The 18,023-nt window shown below is 43.0% G+C and overlaps 1 protein-coding gene across 1 annotated transcript in view; it reads right to left on the bottom strand.

Annotated features, from left to right (window-relative positions):
• Window positions 1-18,023, bottom strand: part of SCN11A (sodium voltage-gated channel alpha subunit 11) — a 122,923-nt gene that overhangs the window by 37,388 nt on the left and 67,512 nt on the right. The window contains 9 exon segments of the mRNA XM_014552505.2: window positions 490-837; window positions 2,872-3,060; window positions 6,548-6,786; window positions 7,816-7,945; window positions 10,599-10,772; window positions 11,663-11,860; window positions 12,472-12,613; window positions 14,837-14,900; window positions 15,652-15,828. Coding sequence (XP_014407991.2) covers window positions 490-837; window positions 2,872-3,060; window positions 6,548-6,786; window positions 7,816-7,945; window positions 10,599-10,772; window positions 11,663-11,860; window positions 12,472-12,613; window positions 14,837-14,900; window positions 15,652-15,828 — 1,661 coding nt within the window.

Below are 18,023 nucleotides of genomic sequence, written 5' to 3'. Positions count from 1 at the left end.
TTAGTTTGGTTCTTCTAATGGTCCCATAATGGCTGCAGTTCTACCAGGAACCACAGTCATAAAAGGCCCAGAGGAGGTAAAAAGGACCATTTTTCCCCCCTTATCCCTTCTTCTCCTTCTCCTCCATCATCATCTTCTTTTAAAGAACAAGAAACCTTCCGCAGGGGACATCTCTTTACATTTTACTGACCAAATTCAGTCAAAAACCCCTACCTCAGCAAATCAGCAAATCAATGGTTTTTGAATAATTACCTAGCGTAGAATAGACATTGGGGCATTAGTCTTCATGAGTACTACGTGATAAGGTTTTGTTTCATGTTTACTGTAGTTCCCTCAAACCAAATTCAAATGCAGATTTTTACATACAATAAATTTATAGTTCCATATTTAGAATAACAATTTTCACTAGTGAAGTGCTGCAAAAGAAGATAATGCATTTTTTAGTTCATGTATTAACTACAGCAACAACAACAAAACTAAGACACTCACCACGAGTTTTCCCATCACCATGATCAGCAGAAAGACAATAACGCACAGGTATCGATCAGCTTCTTGCATACATTCCCACATGTTTTCGATCCATTCCCCACACAGGATGCGGAATACCACCAGAAAGGAGTGGTAGAAATCCCCCATGTGCCAGCGTCGGGGTTCTTCCGAATTACTCTTTTTATAACTGAATTGAGAGCCAAAAAGCTGCATGCCAACTACTGAGAAAATGAAGACCACAATGCCCAAGACCACAGTCAGGTTTCCAAGGGCCCCAACAGAATGGCCAATTATCTTAATCAGTGTGTTTAAAGTTGGCCAGGATTTGGCTAACTTGAAGACCCTCAGCTGTAAAAACAGACAATAAACAAAAAGTGGAAGAAAAGCCAGTTAAGGACAAATTCCATCTGCTCAGCTATAATTCAAATGACATGTTCCCAAAACACAGCATTTATGACTATCAAAAATCTTTTCAAAGCCAAATTCATCTTAAACATTGTCACCAACACCATGTCCTAATATAATATTCACCTGTATCTACTTTTTGTTTTAAAAATGGAATAGTTTGGTCTAATTTTTTAATGATAAACACTTTAGGATCATAACGGTGGAATTCAGCATACATATTTATTAAATAAAATGAATGTTTTGGAACCCTATATAATATACCAAGGGTCAAAAACTCTGGCCCCAGTGTCAAATCCAACCTACTGGCTGTTTTTATATGGTCTGACAGGTAGGAGTGTTTTTTACATTTTTAAATGATTGGAAATAATCAAAAGAAAAATATTTCATTACACATGAAAATTGTATGAAGTTCAAATTTCCATGTCCATAAATAAAGTTTTATTGGAACACATTTATTCTCTGATGTCTACAGCTACTTTCGTGCAACAATGGCAAAACTGAATGGTTTCAACAGAGAACATGTGGCCTGTAAGGCTGAAAATATTTACGATCTGGCCTTTTACAGACAAAGTTTGCTAACTCTTGGATTATATAATTAAGGTTACAAGTTTGAATATAGACTTTGTAACAATAATGAGAGTAACATGATGTTTTGTACCTAAGAGAGAAAAGGCACTCAGCTACTCAAGACATGCTCTTCTTCCAAGGAGAAATTTTCTCCATGGAAACTGACAGACCTCATAGGAGACAATAACCTTAGGAAAAAACACAACAACTAGTTTCATAGATTCTTTCTGATATTAACTTCCAATGTAAACCGTGGTTTCACCCCAAAGTATACTCCTGTTAAATATCAACTATTTAGGGCTAGAAATATTCCAGGTCAGTAAGACTTATATCATAAGAGAAGGACCACCACTGTCTACTCAGAGGAGAGCGGTGGGCATCTCAGGGAGAAATCATAGTTCTGTTCTCATACACAGATAACACCAGAGTTCCTTGCCTCAGAGCATGGCTGTAATGAGCCTAAACAATAGTAATACAAATGTAATTTTGCTCACCTAAGCACCAATAAAAGTTTAGGGAACAGCCTAATTATGCCTGACTTTAAGCAGTGTGATTTTCTAACATATGCCAAGTATAAAATATATGCTTAGGTAACTGAATCAAATAAGTGATTATTCTACAGGCTTAGAAATCCTATCCACATTAGAAAAAAAAAAAGTAAATCTTTGAAAGAGGACAAAAGGCCACCTTTCACGGTTTCCCCAGTCCCCTCTCAGATGTGATTTCTCTGTAGCTTTCTATCCATACCTCTTGCGGGGTCTGCCATACTCTACTGTGCCTCATGGTCATTTCTGGGCCTGTCTTGTATCTTCCCTAGACTGCAAACTCCTTGAAGGCAGTGCTTTCCTCATCTTTGAGCCTCCCCTTGTGTCAGCTCACAGCAGGTACTCGCAAAGGTTGCCCTGATGCTTCCAAAGGTTAACAGATGGAGTGCAAAGATTGCAGAACAGGAACATGACAGTGGCAGCAGTGAGGAGGGACCTTAAGAGACAGTATCTGCTGGCAGCACTGGTTCCCCTCGTAGGCTCCTGTAGGCTACATCCCTTGATGAACCCCGCCGAGAGGGTGCCTAGCTCAGGGCTCCATTGGGGAAGAGATAACTGGAGGGGTTGTACACAAAGCAAGGAGCATAGTCCTGACACTGAAAGACACAACTTTGCATCGGGTTGCCTGAAGGGTTATCTTGTGTGTTACAGAAGGCAGGTGGAAAAAGTAGGGGTTCAGCTGGTAGAAGACACCCTGGGACTCAAAAGGGTTATTAAAGACCTGGGTGGGAGGAGTGCAGTTTTGGTTCTCAGGTTAAGATAAGATGGTAAAGTTTTATCCAAAATAACCACTGAACTTACTCAAGACTCTCCAAATCCTGGCAGCTAAGTTATTCAGTAAGATAAGAAAGTAGTGCCTTACCACTCTTAAGGAACGAAGGAATAACATCCAACTTCGTTTCCTTGCAGCTGTACTAGCTAACATCGCGTCTATAAAACTCAGAAGAGCAACAATGCTATCAAAAATGTTCCAGCCTCGGCGAAAGTAATGGTAGGGATCTAGTGCGATGATTTTTAGGCACATTTCAGCCATGAAAATGCCAGTAAAAACCTACAGTGAGACAAAGAAAAATGAGAACAGGAAGTTACCTCTTCTTGCAGATACACTTTTAAGAACAGTCCAAGGGAATTACAGAGGTTATAAAGAAATAAAATGTATTCTTATGCTTGATACAATACACCCTGAAATTCATGAAAAAGAACCATTTACCACTATAGCATGAACCTCACTCTACCTTTGCTCCTCACTCCATCCCCTTTCTATGGTGCCACTCCAGTGTCACCAAGCTCACAAACATCAGGATGGAGAATAAATATTATTTCCCATTTTGTTGAAAATGAAGCAAAATTGGCTTCTTGGTAGATGGAAGAATAATAGAAAGTGTCAAGCAATTCCTCTTCTGAATTCTCTTCAAAATACTAACAAAAACTTCAAAACAGGGGGTGTACATAACAGCCCTGAAACTAAATTTAAATACTGTCCATAAACCAGAATCCAGGAAGAGTTCACCTAATCACTCAATCTCAACACCGCTTGATCAGAAAAAAATTTAAAAAGGGCCCAGAGCAGAGAACTGAAAAATAGTACCAAGGACAAAAAAATGTCTTTGAGCAACCTAATACATAGGATAAATCCTAGATTGGCTATGGTTGAAAAGAGGATTAGTGAGTCAGAATATAATCCTAAAAACTCATTAGAATGCATGGCACATCATGCCAGAACAAAATATCAAAGAATTAAAAGGAAGGGCAAGCGTTTAAAAAGTACTAAACTATGTGTTTTCCTTGGGAAAAATTAGTTTTTTGTCTTTAACAATTAGATAAATTCAGGCTTAAGAAATTTGCAAAATGTTGAATCTGTTATCTTTGCAGAAGATAAAGCAAAGCATTTCTTCATAGCAAATAACACATTCTCTATCACACACACACAAATTAAACAGAAATGAGAAAAATGATAGTATGACAATAATATGATAATATTAAAAGGTTAAAGCCTTTAAAAATGTTGTCAGTTATAAGACTCTCCTCTTCAGTTCTAGAAAAAGCAACAACAACCCATAAATGATTACATCTCCTTATTAAAAGTAACAGATGATGTAGTTTTATAAATAATTCAATGACTTACTATTTATAAAACATATCTGTAAAATAAAATGGCACAAGCTAAATAAAAGGTTGGGCAAAGATAAATCCAGGATAGGCAAATAAAAAGAAATCAAGGGTGGCAAAGAAAATTCAAAGCTTTAAACTTTCCCTTTAAACACTGCTGCCTACCCCTGCCCAATGCCACAATCAGTGCCTAAAAGCACATGGAGTTCCCTGTTCCGGTTAATTGGGCTGGACTGATCCCTATCCCCTTTTGACTCGCTCTTCCTCCTCCTGTCTCCTTTAGGCTTTAGGTATCTTAGCCCTACAGCATCCCCAGATGCTTTGGGACCATTGGTTTTACAATCCAACTCAACTGCCATTTATAGCTTCTAGAGAGCTCAACATACTCCCCTGATTCAAACAATCCCAAAGTCTGCAGAGTCCATTCTTAAGTCTAGTCCATAGATCTCCACAGACCAGCTTAATCCTGATGCACTCATCAGAAGAGGGAGGTCTGAATGTGTTCTCTGGAGCTCAGGGCTCCAAGGCCTCCATCCACCACCACTATGGGGGCACAACAGATGAGGTGGCTGCTACTTTTTAGTGCATGTCTAGAGAATGGGGCACATGGTGTGGAAGCACAGGCTATGTAAGCAGCTCTGTGTGTTACTCTTCAGTTTTCAGGACCCCAGCTGCTGCCTGTGTCCTCAGATACCAAATGTCCCTATGCCTCCTTCTGTATCTGGAGAGGGTGAAGAAGAATGTCACTTAATTAGTCAGTTTCAACTGCAAAATACAACTTCGCCTCAGCACCCAGGACGCCTGGTCAGTGGGAAATCTGAGAGGGCGCTTTGGTCATTTCCCACAGTTGGACCAGCAGACGAAGTGACTGGATAGACCACCTCTGCAATTTGGAAGCCCTGCCCAGGGGGATGTCTCTGGGTTCTTTGGTTATTCTCTGGAACTTATCCAGTAACTCCATCTACCAGAAGGTGATAAAAGATGGGTCTGCCGAACTTGTTGAGGTTGGGACAGTGGCCCTGAGGGCACAGCATTGTGCCTCCAAGTGAAACAACATGGAGAGGCCATTCTGGGATACCTCAACAGGAGAGAGCTGAATACACTTGCCTGGAGCCCAGAAGACCCCCGCCTGTTTGAAGGTACTGCATGTGTTAGGTTTATGGTGCAACATGGAATTGAATCTGACCAATGTACACCCCACAGGGTACTTCTTCCCAAAGGCAGCATGGAGAAAGGAAATTAAATGCAGACTGTCTGTAAGGAGACCCAACCTGGTCTTTATACTGCAATCCCAATATGTCCTGCTCCTCCTGGGAGGGATGTGGAACCAAGGGTGACATGCACCTATCTACAGTTCTACACCATCCTAAAACTGATGCATGAAAGTAGCTCTGTGGATCAGCTTCTGATTCAATAGATACAATGGGTTCTTGTCAATGTAAAAAAAAAAAAAAAAACTTTAAAAAAAATGCATACATATATACATACTGCCTGAAAATACTCTGCAATGCTAAAAATGATCATCTTTGCTAGTAAGACCACAGGAAACGAGTTTCTTCTTTGTATTTCCCTTATCTGTATTTTTCCTTATTCTTAAAATAATTTAAAAAAACAAGCACTGCCTTTTAAATCAGAAAAATGAAACTTTAAAGAAAGGGCTAGATATTCTGGTAAGATTTTTAGCTAATTAACTCATTAGAAAATTAGGGTAGAACATTCACTGGGTAATTACTTGTTATTTCTGATATTTGGGAGACTAATTTTCCCTTGGGGGAAATGTCTTCTGCGGGAACTATAGATTAAAGCGAACAGTTCTTGAAAAGTCTGTTACCCTATTTTAGTTTCCCCAATTTAACTGAGACTAGATCCATCCAATGAGAAATATATCGAAGCAGGCTCAAGTCTGAAACCTCACCCCACCCCACAGGCCTCAAACCCCCACTTCTAGAAAAGTAAACCTCTTACTGCTTCTAGGGGACTCTTTCCAGGGGAGTAACACGTAGTAATGGCATTCACATTATTTTGTGACAAATGATGTCATCAGTGTCACTGGGGCTCATGGTACTCATCGTCATGGGTCTCTGAATATGGTCAATATTTTCTTGATTATCTGAAATAGTTGACCTTTAACAAGTCTCCTTGCTTCTGGCTTGCCACAGGATGACTCTTTAATACTAGAGGGCCAACACAGGCCCATGGAAAATTACTGAACTGGGTAAAAATAAAATTCTAACAGTCATCTCTTCCCTCTACTCAACTTAAGGGGACCAAAGACCTATGTTAGGTTAGGCCACTCACAAAATGTTTAGGCTTAACAAGAATTATAATTCAAAGTTTGAAATCTCTACACAAACACTACAGGCCAGAAGGCAGTGGCAAGATATATTCAAAGTTCTGAATGTTTTATATTTTAAAAAGCCTGAAGTTACCAAATTCCCCGTGGACAACATTTTCTCAAAACCCGGGTCCATTTTGTAATGTTCCATGGCCAAGAAGACAGTGTTGATTATGATGCAGATGGTGATGGCCAGCTCAGTAAAGGGGTCGGTCATCACAGTCCTCAGGGCCTTCTTAATGCACAGCCACCGGGGGCTACAGTCCCACACGAGGTATTTGGATGCCAGGTTTTCTCCACACGAGAGGCAAGGCTCCTGTGATTTTTCTTGTTCTGGAGAAGGAGAATGAAAGAGCACTTGAGGAGCTAGCTCTGAACCAGTCTGGCTCCTCTGTGCCTGAGTGCACTGCTTCCTCCCTCTTCCCTAGCATCACTACAACGTGATCAGTCAAGAAGGGCACTGAGTGGTATAGCTGACAGGCTTCCTACATACAACTTCCATGTGGCAAGTTCATCAAGTCTTTATACTTATAATGAGCATCTGGGAGCTGGGCTGCACTGTGAGAGATATAGATGGGGAAGTCAACACCAACTGGCTGTGAACCCATAAGAGAGATAAACACAGCCCAAGTTATGTTCACTCAAGGCAGACCATGGTGATGGCTGTACCACACCACAGGAAGCTACCAGGGCTCCGGGCACGAGGAGACATTCAGGCAGGGGTATCTGTAAGCACTGAAACAAAAGGCACTCTATCAGCTGGTTGAGTTCAGGCCAGAAAGCAGCTGCACCCCTAACTTCCCCACAATTTCAGGGACTTACACAGGACAAATGAGGTGATATAATGGGCTCAAAAGTGCTAAGAATCTATTTAACCCCATCCTTGCTGGGACTTGAGTCTTGCCGTTAAACACCAAACCCCTTAGTTGAGTCCTTGTTAGCTGCTGTTGTTAATCAGGTCCATCAGATGGTTCCAGCCTGTCTACACAAGTCTTCTATTGTCCATGCCAGATTCCTACTCTAACTTCAATGACAACTGTCACCTCCTGGAAACTTCTATGTCTTCTCTTTTCTGGCTGACCATCACTGTCACTGAGAACTCCTGTGATGGCCTGGCCTGATCAGGAAATCCCAGTGGTACTCTTGGTCCCACCACTACCCAAGTGTCAGCTAAGGGTGGACCCACAGGATAGGTCCACTTCTTCCAAGCCATTTTGCTCACATGCTCCAAAGAAGCATGGGAAGTCACACTTAGCAGGAAGTACAGTGGGCTGCAGGAGGTTTCTCGGGGGCTGGAGAGAGGAAGAAGGGAAGGACATCATTGCAGTTAGGCTCCCCCTTGGCCTGGGAGGCAAAACTTACCGTGCATGGTGATAGTGAGGATGCTGACGGCACTCAGAGCTCTCTGCCTTTGGAAGGGGTCTCCGTGCTCATCACTGTAGTCCACTGACAGATTCTGGGACAGTCGTTTGGTTTGCTCTAGGAGGTGTGACTATAAGAGAAGGCGTGGCCCTTCTAAGGGAAGGGGCATCCTCTCCTCAAAACTTGACAAACTACTCTGTTCCAATGCCACATGCAGTGAAGATGTTCTACTCACTTCAACTTCGTGGCATGCCAAATGTTCAGTTTTCTTAATTCACATTTAATAGATAAGAGAAATACGGTTTGAACATTCATATTTCTTATGTACGCATGCTTCTGTGTTTTATTCATTGTCAACAAAGAGCAAACAAAATTTTACAAAAACTAATAAGCAATGGTTCAGGGTGTGAAAGCAATGAAAAGAGTAGTTTAGAAACAATGTCTGCAAGGGGTGAAGTGGGAGATAAATTTAGAAAGGTGGATTGGGGCCAGACAGTGAATGCTTTGAGTGGCTGCCTAAAAAGATTGTGAAAAAATCAGTAACTAAAAAAGAATAGTCAAAATAAATATCCTCAAATCTATATACTAAACTTCAAGTACTCTCTCAGTGTCTGAGAGTTAACTGATTCTTACCTACAATTCTAAAGCCTCTAGGGACTAAAGGACATAAACCTTCAGCTACGCAGAAAACTCAGGCATTTTTAATGACTTATTCCCCTTAAGTTCTGACCAACCAGGGAGAACTGTCCCTTTGTGGAAAGCTGTTTCAAAGGTAGCCTGTAGTCTTGGTACAGATATTTTATGGCCTAGTTAAGGGAAAAGACACTTTATATTAGATGTCTGGGTCTTTGTCTATTTTGTGAAATGAGGAAAAACTTTCAAAATGTTAAAAACATATATGCAGTCTCTTCAATATGCTGCAGTCTGACAGCAAAGAAGCCCCTAAACCATAAGATCTTTCCCTGTCACTCCACCGGAGAGCTGCTCACAGTAGAGGGTGAGGTTTGTCCATCCACGTCTACAAAGGCCCCTGAACTCCCTCTCCCCACTCCATTCTCAGGCATGCACACCCGCTTTCTGCCTACATCATCTCCCTCCTGCCTCAGGAAAGTGACACTGGCCATCATTCCCTGATCCATATCTCCAGCGTCTTCCTCTCTTCTGATTTCTCTCTCCCCAATTAAAACAGGTTCCAACATCCCCCACTTCAATGACAAGAATAAGCATTTTTCCCCTACTGCACATCCTTTCATAGCTTCATTTCTGCATATCCCGCTGCCTCCTCAGTGTCTTGGCCTGGATGCCCCACAGCCACCACAAAACTGGCATGTGCGAAGCTGGACTTGCCATCCTCCCCATCCCCAGAACATACTCCTCTTCCATCTCGGTAAATTACCTACCGTCAAGTTGGCTACCCAAGCCATACACCAGTGTCATTCCCACCCTCTGCATCTAGTCAATTGCTAAATCTTGTCTTCTGTAGATCACTGCAAACAGTTCATCTCTCTTCAGCCTCACTGCCCTATCCATTGTTTTAAACCAGTTTCACCTCTGACTTGTATCACCGCAACCACTTCTTAATTGGTTGCCTCCAGACTCGCCCTCCTTCAATCCCCTCTCTTCAACATACCCAGGATTTCCAAAATATAAATCTGGTCGTAACACCCTTTTGCTTAAAACCTTTCCATATTTCTTACCCCTCTCTCTCTCAGTATAAAGAATGAACTCCTGAGCTTGGCTTCAGGGCCTTTTGCAATGGCCCCTATCTTACCATTAGAGCCTCTTGCCAACCCCCCAACCTCATCTCACACACACATACACACACACACTCACTCTCACTCACTCACTCTTTCTCTCTCTCTCTCTCTCTCTCTCTCTCTCTCTCTCTCTCTCTCTCTCGCACGTTTTCTCCTGGGTCATGTTCTTCTGCTCTCCTTTGCATCCAGGCCTATGCATGTGCTGTTCTCTCTCCCTGTGGTGCTTCATGCTTCCTTTTACCTGGTTAATTCATCCTTTCAGTTATACGCTGCTTCCTCGGGGAGCTCTTTCCTGATCCACTGCTCTTTCCCCAGCCTCCACCAAGTCTGAAGCTAGTGCTATTGCTGGCCCCATCCATATGTCCTCAGGCTTTCTCTGGCAACCCAAACACTTTTCCCCTAACACACAATAGAAAAATTATTGTTTCCTGACCCTAGGAGTCCTGAATCAATGATGGACCAAAGTTGGTGCATAAATACTCTAGTGCCCTCACTTCAGGGAGAGTAAGCTCCAATTACCTTCAGTGGTAACTGGCTTAATAATACATCTTAATTGGGCACCTTCTCTTCCATTATCACTTGTCTCCTCCCCTCTCAGTGTTTCCTGAGATCACTTCCCAAATAATCTACTTGCACTCTAATGTCTCAGGGTTTGCTTTGGAGGAACAAACATTGCTCTTAAAACGTTGCTCCTCCTCTGCTCTCCCTCAGTGACCATCATGTCAGTCAATATGTTGGACAGTAACTGCCTCTTGATCAGTGTGTCTTCATTAGATGTCTGTATATCTCATGTATCCCCAGTACCTATCTTGGTGCCAAGTAGATGTAAACACTGTCAATACTTTAAACAGATATTTGTAAATAAATGGATAACTGAATAGACACATGGATGCAGGGAAGTATGTGCAAATGAATGAATGGATAAATGAGTGAATGAATGAATGAATCCTTTCAATCAGATTGACAACTTGACCTGTCCCCCATGAACAGTGCTAAAGTATCACTAATCCTTTGGCCAAAACTTGCCTTTTTTGAAGAATCTTCATCAGAATCTGATCCTGAAACCTGTTCTTTCCCAGACTCTCTCAAAAAGAAGGATTTTCTTCTCTTATTACCAAATAGCTTTCTCTTCTTTGGGGAAAAAGATGACGCTTCAAGGGAATTAAGTGAACTTCTGTCAATTCCCATGGCAACCAGAGCCTGAGAAAGTGAACAAAAACAATTAATGGACAGATTCCACCTCCCTATGGAACACTGCAAATGACCTCGACCTTGGTGAGCATTCTCTCCTCTCTTCTGGTAGCATCAGACCATTTCTATTGCTCATCACCCAATAGGAATATGCTAGCTTTGTCCTAGTTTATCTTGGGGAACATGTCCTGTTTGCCCACGAGGTGGCAGCTCTCAAAGGCAGGGCTGACTCTTCCATATCTCTGTATCACTAACTTTTAGCACAGGGTCCAGCATGTGCTAGGCACTCAATGATGCAGATATTAAGCATTCAGGATGGGTTTCCTCCTGAAAAAACTCTGTGGAGGATGAGAAAAAGTATAAAACATGGTTCCCCGCCCTGAAATCTTAGAACTGAATTTTAGAATCTTAGAATTGAAAAAAATGTAAAGATGCCAGGGAAATAGTAAAAATGGATTGTAAATGTAACAGGAATTATAAGAAGGGAGAGATGATCACAACTGTTATCTCTACAGCCACTATGATTGCTCTCCCAAATTCTCAAGTCCCTGAACATGAACATCTCCAGATTCCCACAAGAAAGATTGGAGCAGAGTCTTAATTTCCATCAACCCATATTTTATCCTCTAGCCAGCAATTTGGGAATCTGTCTTTGAAGGCTCAGGTTTTAGAAGCTCAAAGATCATCAAGATCAAGGGTCCCTGTTCTCAAGAGCCCTGTGCCTGGACATCTTAATGAGAAACAGCAGCAGAATCAGTCTGCAAGGGGCTTAAACTCTCAGAAAAGTGCCGTTAGGGAAAGCACTGAGGCCAGGCCTCGTACAGAAACTTTGGATATCAGACTCTATGGCCTCTGGGGTCCCTACAGCAGACCCACTGTCTGACACCACGTGCCCCTACCTCCTTCTCCTCCTTTAACAGCTGCTGAGCTTCCTGGAACATCCTCTCCTTGGCTTCCGTCTCAGCAGCTACGTTCTTGTTCTGTTCCTCGTAAGCCATGGTGACAACAGCCAGGGTTAAGTTAACCAGGTAGAAAGAGCCCAGGAAGATGACCACCACAAAGAAGAAGACTGAGTAGAGCCCCGAGGTACGCAAGGTCTGCAAAGGACAGAGCACACGCTTGCATCTGAAGCCCTCCTCTGCAGAGGGGCGACTTCATCCTGAGCAGAGATTATACAGTAGCGATTGGTCTCTCCCCAGCACCTGCTGGCTCAGCTGTCCACAGCATCATCTACTGCCTCCCCAGTCACCCAGGAACACATGATGCCCTATCCCTCAGCAAGCCATCTGTACATTCATATGGAAGTCCTAGTGACTTTACTGTGAACTTCTCAAGGGTATTTGCATTTTTTTTAAATAAAAAAGGCAAGAGAAATAGCAATGTGCATGAAAACTGAAGCACTAGTGGTGGAACTTTCATCAGTGGGGAATCTGGAGAAGAGTGATATTTCTAGGAAGAGGAGATTTTTTTTTTGGACTCTTCTTCCAAATATCACATTCATGGTTTTTTTGGTGTTTCTAATGGAATTTCTAAAACAGAATTTAACAGTACTGTTAAAGACAAGAAATAGATGACAAAGGTGAAGGAGAGATGGTAGGTTATAAAAATGATAAAGAGGGACAGATAAGCGATGCAGAGGGGAGAGGGAAGCAGGGAGGGAGACGAGCAGGGAGGGGAGGGACAGAGAGAGAATGAATAAATAGATAACCTGTTGATAAAGCTTCTCCCAGGAATCTTGGGTCATAAGCCGGAACATGGCAAGAAAAGACCAGCCAAAGTTGTCAAAATTCGTGTAATTATAGTCAGGATTTGTCGTGGTGTGCCTGCATTCAAATTGTTCAGAACAAGTTCTAGATATTGGGAACAAAGGAACAGAGAAAGAATTACATACCCTGCTGCCCAGGTTCCCCCTTCCCTCCACCGTCCAAGGCACTGATTCTTCCAAGAACCATGGGCTCACACCCGAAAGTCCTTGGTGAAGAGAATATTTGTAGAGTGGCCATCCACCGTCTTCCAAGCCTTCCAGCCTATAGCCACACTTGATTTCCCTCATTTCCTGGTCACCATTCAAAATACAAGCTTGTTTTGTTCTGTCTCCTTCTCTGGATACAGGTGGTTATGTCTCTCCTCCAGCGTTCCTATCTCAGCAAAGGTATCACCAGTCACTCACACCAGAAACATGGATAATACTTTTCTCTCCACTGCACTTCTGACGACTAACCTACACGTACATTTGCACACACATATACATGCCAACACCCCCTCTTTAACCCACAAGTCTTGTTCTTTCTGCCTCCAAATGTCTTTGGGATCCATCCATCCATTTCTCTTCATCTCTGCTAAACAGCTTTGTGACTCTTATCTGTATTAAAAGAACCTCCTAAGTGGCTGTCTAATCTACTCTATTCATCTGTTCTCCAAGCAGCAGCCATAAGTGACTTTGAAAAATACCTAATCTGCTCAGGTCTTGATTCCTTTATGATCGAGGTCAACATCTCTGACAGTGATGGGCTACCATGTCCTGCGTGGTTGGCTCCTGTCTGCTGCTGGGCTTCTTACTATCCCTGACATGTCCCCATATCCCAAGGCCTTCACCCTTGCTATCTGTACTGTCTGGAATTGTCTGCTCTATCTCCTCATCTACAAGAACCTCCCACACATGCTTCAGATCCACCCTGTAGTCACCTGTCAGCCAGTCCTCAGGGAAGGAGGCAGTGGGCAAAGGTTGAAAACCAGGACTTGGCCCTGAATAGACAAAAGCCTGCCTGGGAAGGTGACCTCAGATCTGCCATCTCCTTAGAGACTACTGTGTTATGATCAATGTGGAAGGTCATGTATTAGGAGCAGGTTTATTATAAAACTCCTGAGCTTTGAGACTATACCTATACTGAGAGAGCTGTGATTGGCACACAATCTTAGACAGATGAGAACATTATCAAGATCGGTTGGAAACCAAGGCTTCTGCATCTGTCTGCTTAGGAGGCCTACCCACCTTAGATTTTGCTTACAGTAACCATACTGGCTCTGCATGGATGATGGATGACAGAAGCACTGTTGTGACAGCTGCTGGGCCCTCACTGAATGAAAACACTGTAGGTGCAGTGTGTCCTGTCAAGGGTCATTCTAGAGAGCTCAGTAAACCTTGTGTTAGATTAACGCCTAATAAGTGCTGGGAGTTTGACCTAACCCAAACCTGTGACCACCACAAGTGGCATTAGAGAAGACTTCCCTCATTTTATAGATAGGGTTACATCCCTGTTATCTCCCTCACTATCTACATGTCTCTCTTGTAACACTCATCACACTTTCAAGGGTTTACTGTACATCTCTCTTCCCTGAAAGATGTCAGTTTCAAGAGGGCAGCACTCCATTGTTTGTACTCGGATTCCTCGGGCCTAACACAGAGCTTGGCACACTATTGGCTCTTGATACTTGTTTTAAGGAATGACTGTAGTCGATTTCATCAGAGTGACTAGCATATTATCTTAATTTGAAATACACTCAACAAATCTACACTGAATCTCACCACAGAGAGCACTGATATCCTGGAAGAGGGAAGGGTATGGAAGGGTATCCCAAAGGGCCAGGGGGCTACTAGCTATTGAGGTGAATGTGTATGAACACACATACAACAGTGTGCATAATTAGAGGCGGTAGCGGTCACAGACCAACAAACGGAAGTGCACATGTGGTCTTGCATCAGAGCCATGCCACTGAACAGGAACTAGGTCTAAATGGGTCTTTCAGTTACAGCCTCATTTCTTACCTTTGATAGTCTTGAATATTTACTCCATAAAGTTGAAATATCACTATAATTTTCAGTAGGCTTCTTATCAAACAGAAATTCAACATAATTTAGGGGAGAAATCCTCTCTAAACTCTTGAAAATAATTTTTAATTTAGTAATGCCCATCTAAACTTGCTTAGACACATGAAATAATCAGCAGTGTTTGAGAACTACCGCCACCGCTTCCATAAGACTGTTTTCCATATCATGTCAAAAGGTCTAGCTGTATTCTGCTTAGGAGAAAAATATACATATTTTTATTTAATATATATTATAAACATCTTACCCGTTACCCATCCAGAGACCACACATTCTGAATTCAGTGGAATCTTTCTTTTCAAAGCAATATTCTGAGAAGGAAAGAATCATATTCAGATTTAAAAAAAAACACTGAAAGAAAAGAGAATAGCAAATATGCCAGATTATACTTGAAACAGATGGTTCAGAATCCTCCAAAATGATCAAAGTGGGTGTCCAGAGAGGAACTGGAGCCTAAGCCCTCAGAAAGGAGCAAGAGGAAAGAAGGGAAAAGAAGAAGGAGGAGGAAGCAGTGAGACCAGCACCACTCTGCCTCTCAGGACATAAAACTGAACCAGAGACCACCCACTGGGGGAAGCTGGACACAAGGTCAGCCCATGAGACACTCACAAGCCAAGACAGATATGGAGAAAGTGTAGCCACATGAGACTCAGGACACATGAAACTGAGATAGGGTCGACCTCAGTGCAGAGAGGGGGCAACATAAAAGAAGTGATATCATTGGAGAAAATATTTTGAGAACAGGGCTGGGAAGTTGCTGGTTCCCTTTGGCCAAATCCAGACATTCTGAAGACTTCTGCAAAACATGACAATGAAGGGGCAGAGATGGAAGGTGACACCCTCTTCTGAATGTGGCTTCAGGCTTTTCCTTCTCCATGGAAACCCAGGGAATGAGGCTAAGAATTTCTTACAGAAATGCATTTGCCTGCATGAGAACCCTGGAGGGATCAAGTTACCCTTTGCTCTTAAGAGACTCTTTAATGCAGATCTGTAGCTAGTATGAGTGGGGATAAATAAAAGCTAACCATGCACAGAGCAAGAACTGAAAGGTGAGGTGTTTACCTTTACTGTTAGAGTCACAGTCCTTCATGCCTTTCCTGACACATTTCCGGTTCAGATTTCCCATGAAGAGCTGCTGACCTACCAGGGCGAAGATGCTGAGGCAAAAGAGAGTCAGGATCATCACATCGACAAGTTTCTTCACAGAGCGCAGCAAGGCCCCAACAATGACCTTCAGACCTGAGGAGGAGGACAGGTGTGGAGGACACACACTCACACCAGATGCAGACAAGGAGCAGAGATGAAACAGTGTGGCCTCGAAAGTTGTCTCACTGGGGCGGGAACTGGAGACTGGCCTGACCTGGGACTCTGATGCCATAAGTCCTAGTTCTAACCCTGTGCCTGAGAAGCTGTGTGTCATCAGAGTGGGCCACCAGTCTAGGACTCAGTCTCTTTGTCCTGCCCCAAGTCTGCCAAAAGGCTGCTCTGAAGAGCAGGTGAGAAGACTATGAGCCACACATGCCACACAGACACAAGACAGAACTTGGTTACAGTTGTGCCGGCCCCCCCACAGCTGGGGGGTCACAGGCAGAGTTAAGGCCAAAGTGAGGCCTCCCTAGAGAAGGCACTAGAGCTGTACATTTCATGGCTACTACCTACTACAAGGTACAACAGGCACCATGAGCTATAGCTAAATTGGGGGGGTGGGGGTAGGGAGTTGGAAGGAGGAACTTTGTCTGAACCCAAATAATAAGAATGTCCGAGGAAAAAAAACTCAGATTATTACTTACAATAAGGATTTTTTTTTCATTCGTTCAAGAGATACTTACTAAGCACCTATTGTGACCATGGTACACTGTTAGGCTGCCAAAGTTACAAGATAAAAAGGACATAGTCTTGTAGTATGCTGGTAAATGTTTAAAATCAGCTGTCTGCGGGGAGGAGGGGGGTGCAAGGAAAGTCCTCATTTGTAGCATTTACAGATGTCCTTGTTTGCTGAATCCACAGTGTAGATCCTTCTCCCTCCATACACCCTTCTCCCCCAGCTGGTTTCAAGCTACCAACATGACATCCCTAGATGTGGCATTAGAAAAAGACGTGCACAGTGCCGGGGAGCCAGGACAAGTCAGCCCCACCAAGTCACCGGCTCTGCTCTCAATGCGGCTGGAGAGATCCACCACCAGATGAGGTCTGTAATGTGGGGCATGACACTAAGTGACAAAGTTTCAGTTGATCAGCGTAAACCATGAATGGTAGACTTGAGAACACAGAGCAGCATCCATCCCCAAGCCCACAGTTGATGACCTTCCTGCCAAGGGTGATGCCCCATGAGGATGACATTTGGGCCAAGCTGGGACATTCCCTGGTTTCACCACTGCATTCGTGTCCATATCAAGATCACGCTTTCCCTGCACGGTCAGGGGCACCAAACACAAAAACACTCTTAACCTCATCTAAGCCTGATTTTTACCTATCATGAGAGGCTTAAGTCTTCTACAAAGCAAGATGATTTATATGAAAGATGGTTGCGATTCCTGAATAATTTTTACATAGTCCCATAAAAGATTGTCCCTCATACCCTTACTTCCAAAAAGCATCAAGTGATCTCACGTGTTTCATGAGTCAAAATGGAGACTATGTTCGCTCATTTAGAGATAAAGAAGGGAACATGGAAGCTGTAAAGTTACTGCCTGGATGTATATTTTACCCGCATGAAATACGAGGGACTCAGCTCAGGCAGAAAGCCTCTAAGTCCACCTGGGAAACCAAGGTCCACCTTGCCAAAAAGGAAGAGAAAGAAGAAGAGGGACAAATTCTATATAAAGGGTCCTCTGACTGCCAGTTTCTTTATCATTATGCAGTTGTTCTTCTGGAGTTTCCAAAAATAACCTACTCCCTCTGATTGAAAGGATCCAAATTGCCTGGGGTTTTGATGGAAGAGACTAGAAGGGAAGAGAAAAAGAAGGGGGGAGAATGTAGTCCAGGGAGGGAACATTTTTTAATTAAAAAATTTTTGTAAGGGAAAGAGAGGAAAGGGGAAGGAGAAGAGTGTGCCATAATAACCTCATTTTTGATAAACTGGAATTCATATTCACAACCCATCCTTGGCTTCATCCTGATCCACACAGCCCATTCCTTGCCTGGCTTCTGGAAGACCACCTTTGCTCTCCTTCCAACTTTACAAGTGGCTCCTAGTCGTCTCCATTGCTGTTTCCCTTTCTCCCCTGCCCTTTAAGGCTGCAATACCCAGGGACTCAGCCCTTGGTCCTCTTCTACTTCCATCAGTGCTCATTTTTTGGGTGATTTTATCAGATTTCGTGGCTCTAAATAGCATCTATAGTCATGTAATCTCCAAAAATTGTATCTGCAGCCCTGGGACTCCAGACTCGTATATCTAATTGCCTCTTGGATACTCTGACTTGTATGTCTCAGAG

This window comes from Camelus ferus, chromosome 17 (genome assembly GCF_009834535.1).
Source record: "Camelus ferus isolate YT-003-E chromosome 17, BCGSAC_Cfer_1.0, whole genome shotgun sequence".
Lineage (NCBI taxonomy): Eukaryota > Metazoa > Chordata > Mammalia > Artiodactyla > Camelidae > Camelus > Camelus ferus.
This window is presented reverse-complemented; position numbering and strand designations above follow the sequence as displayed.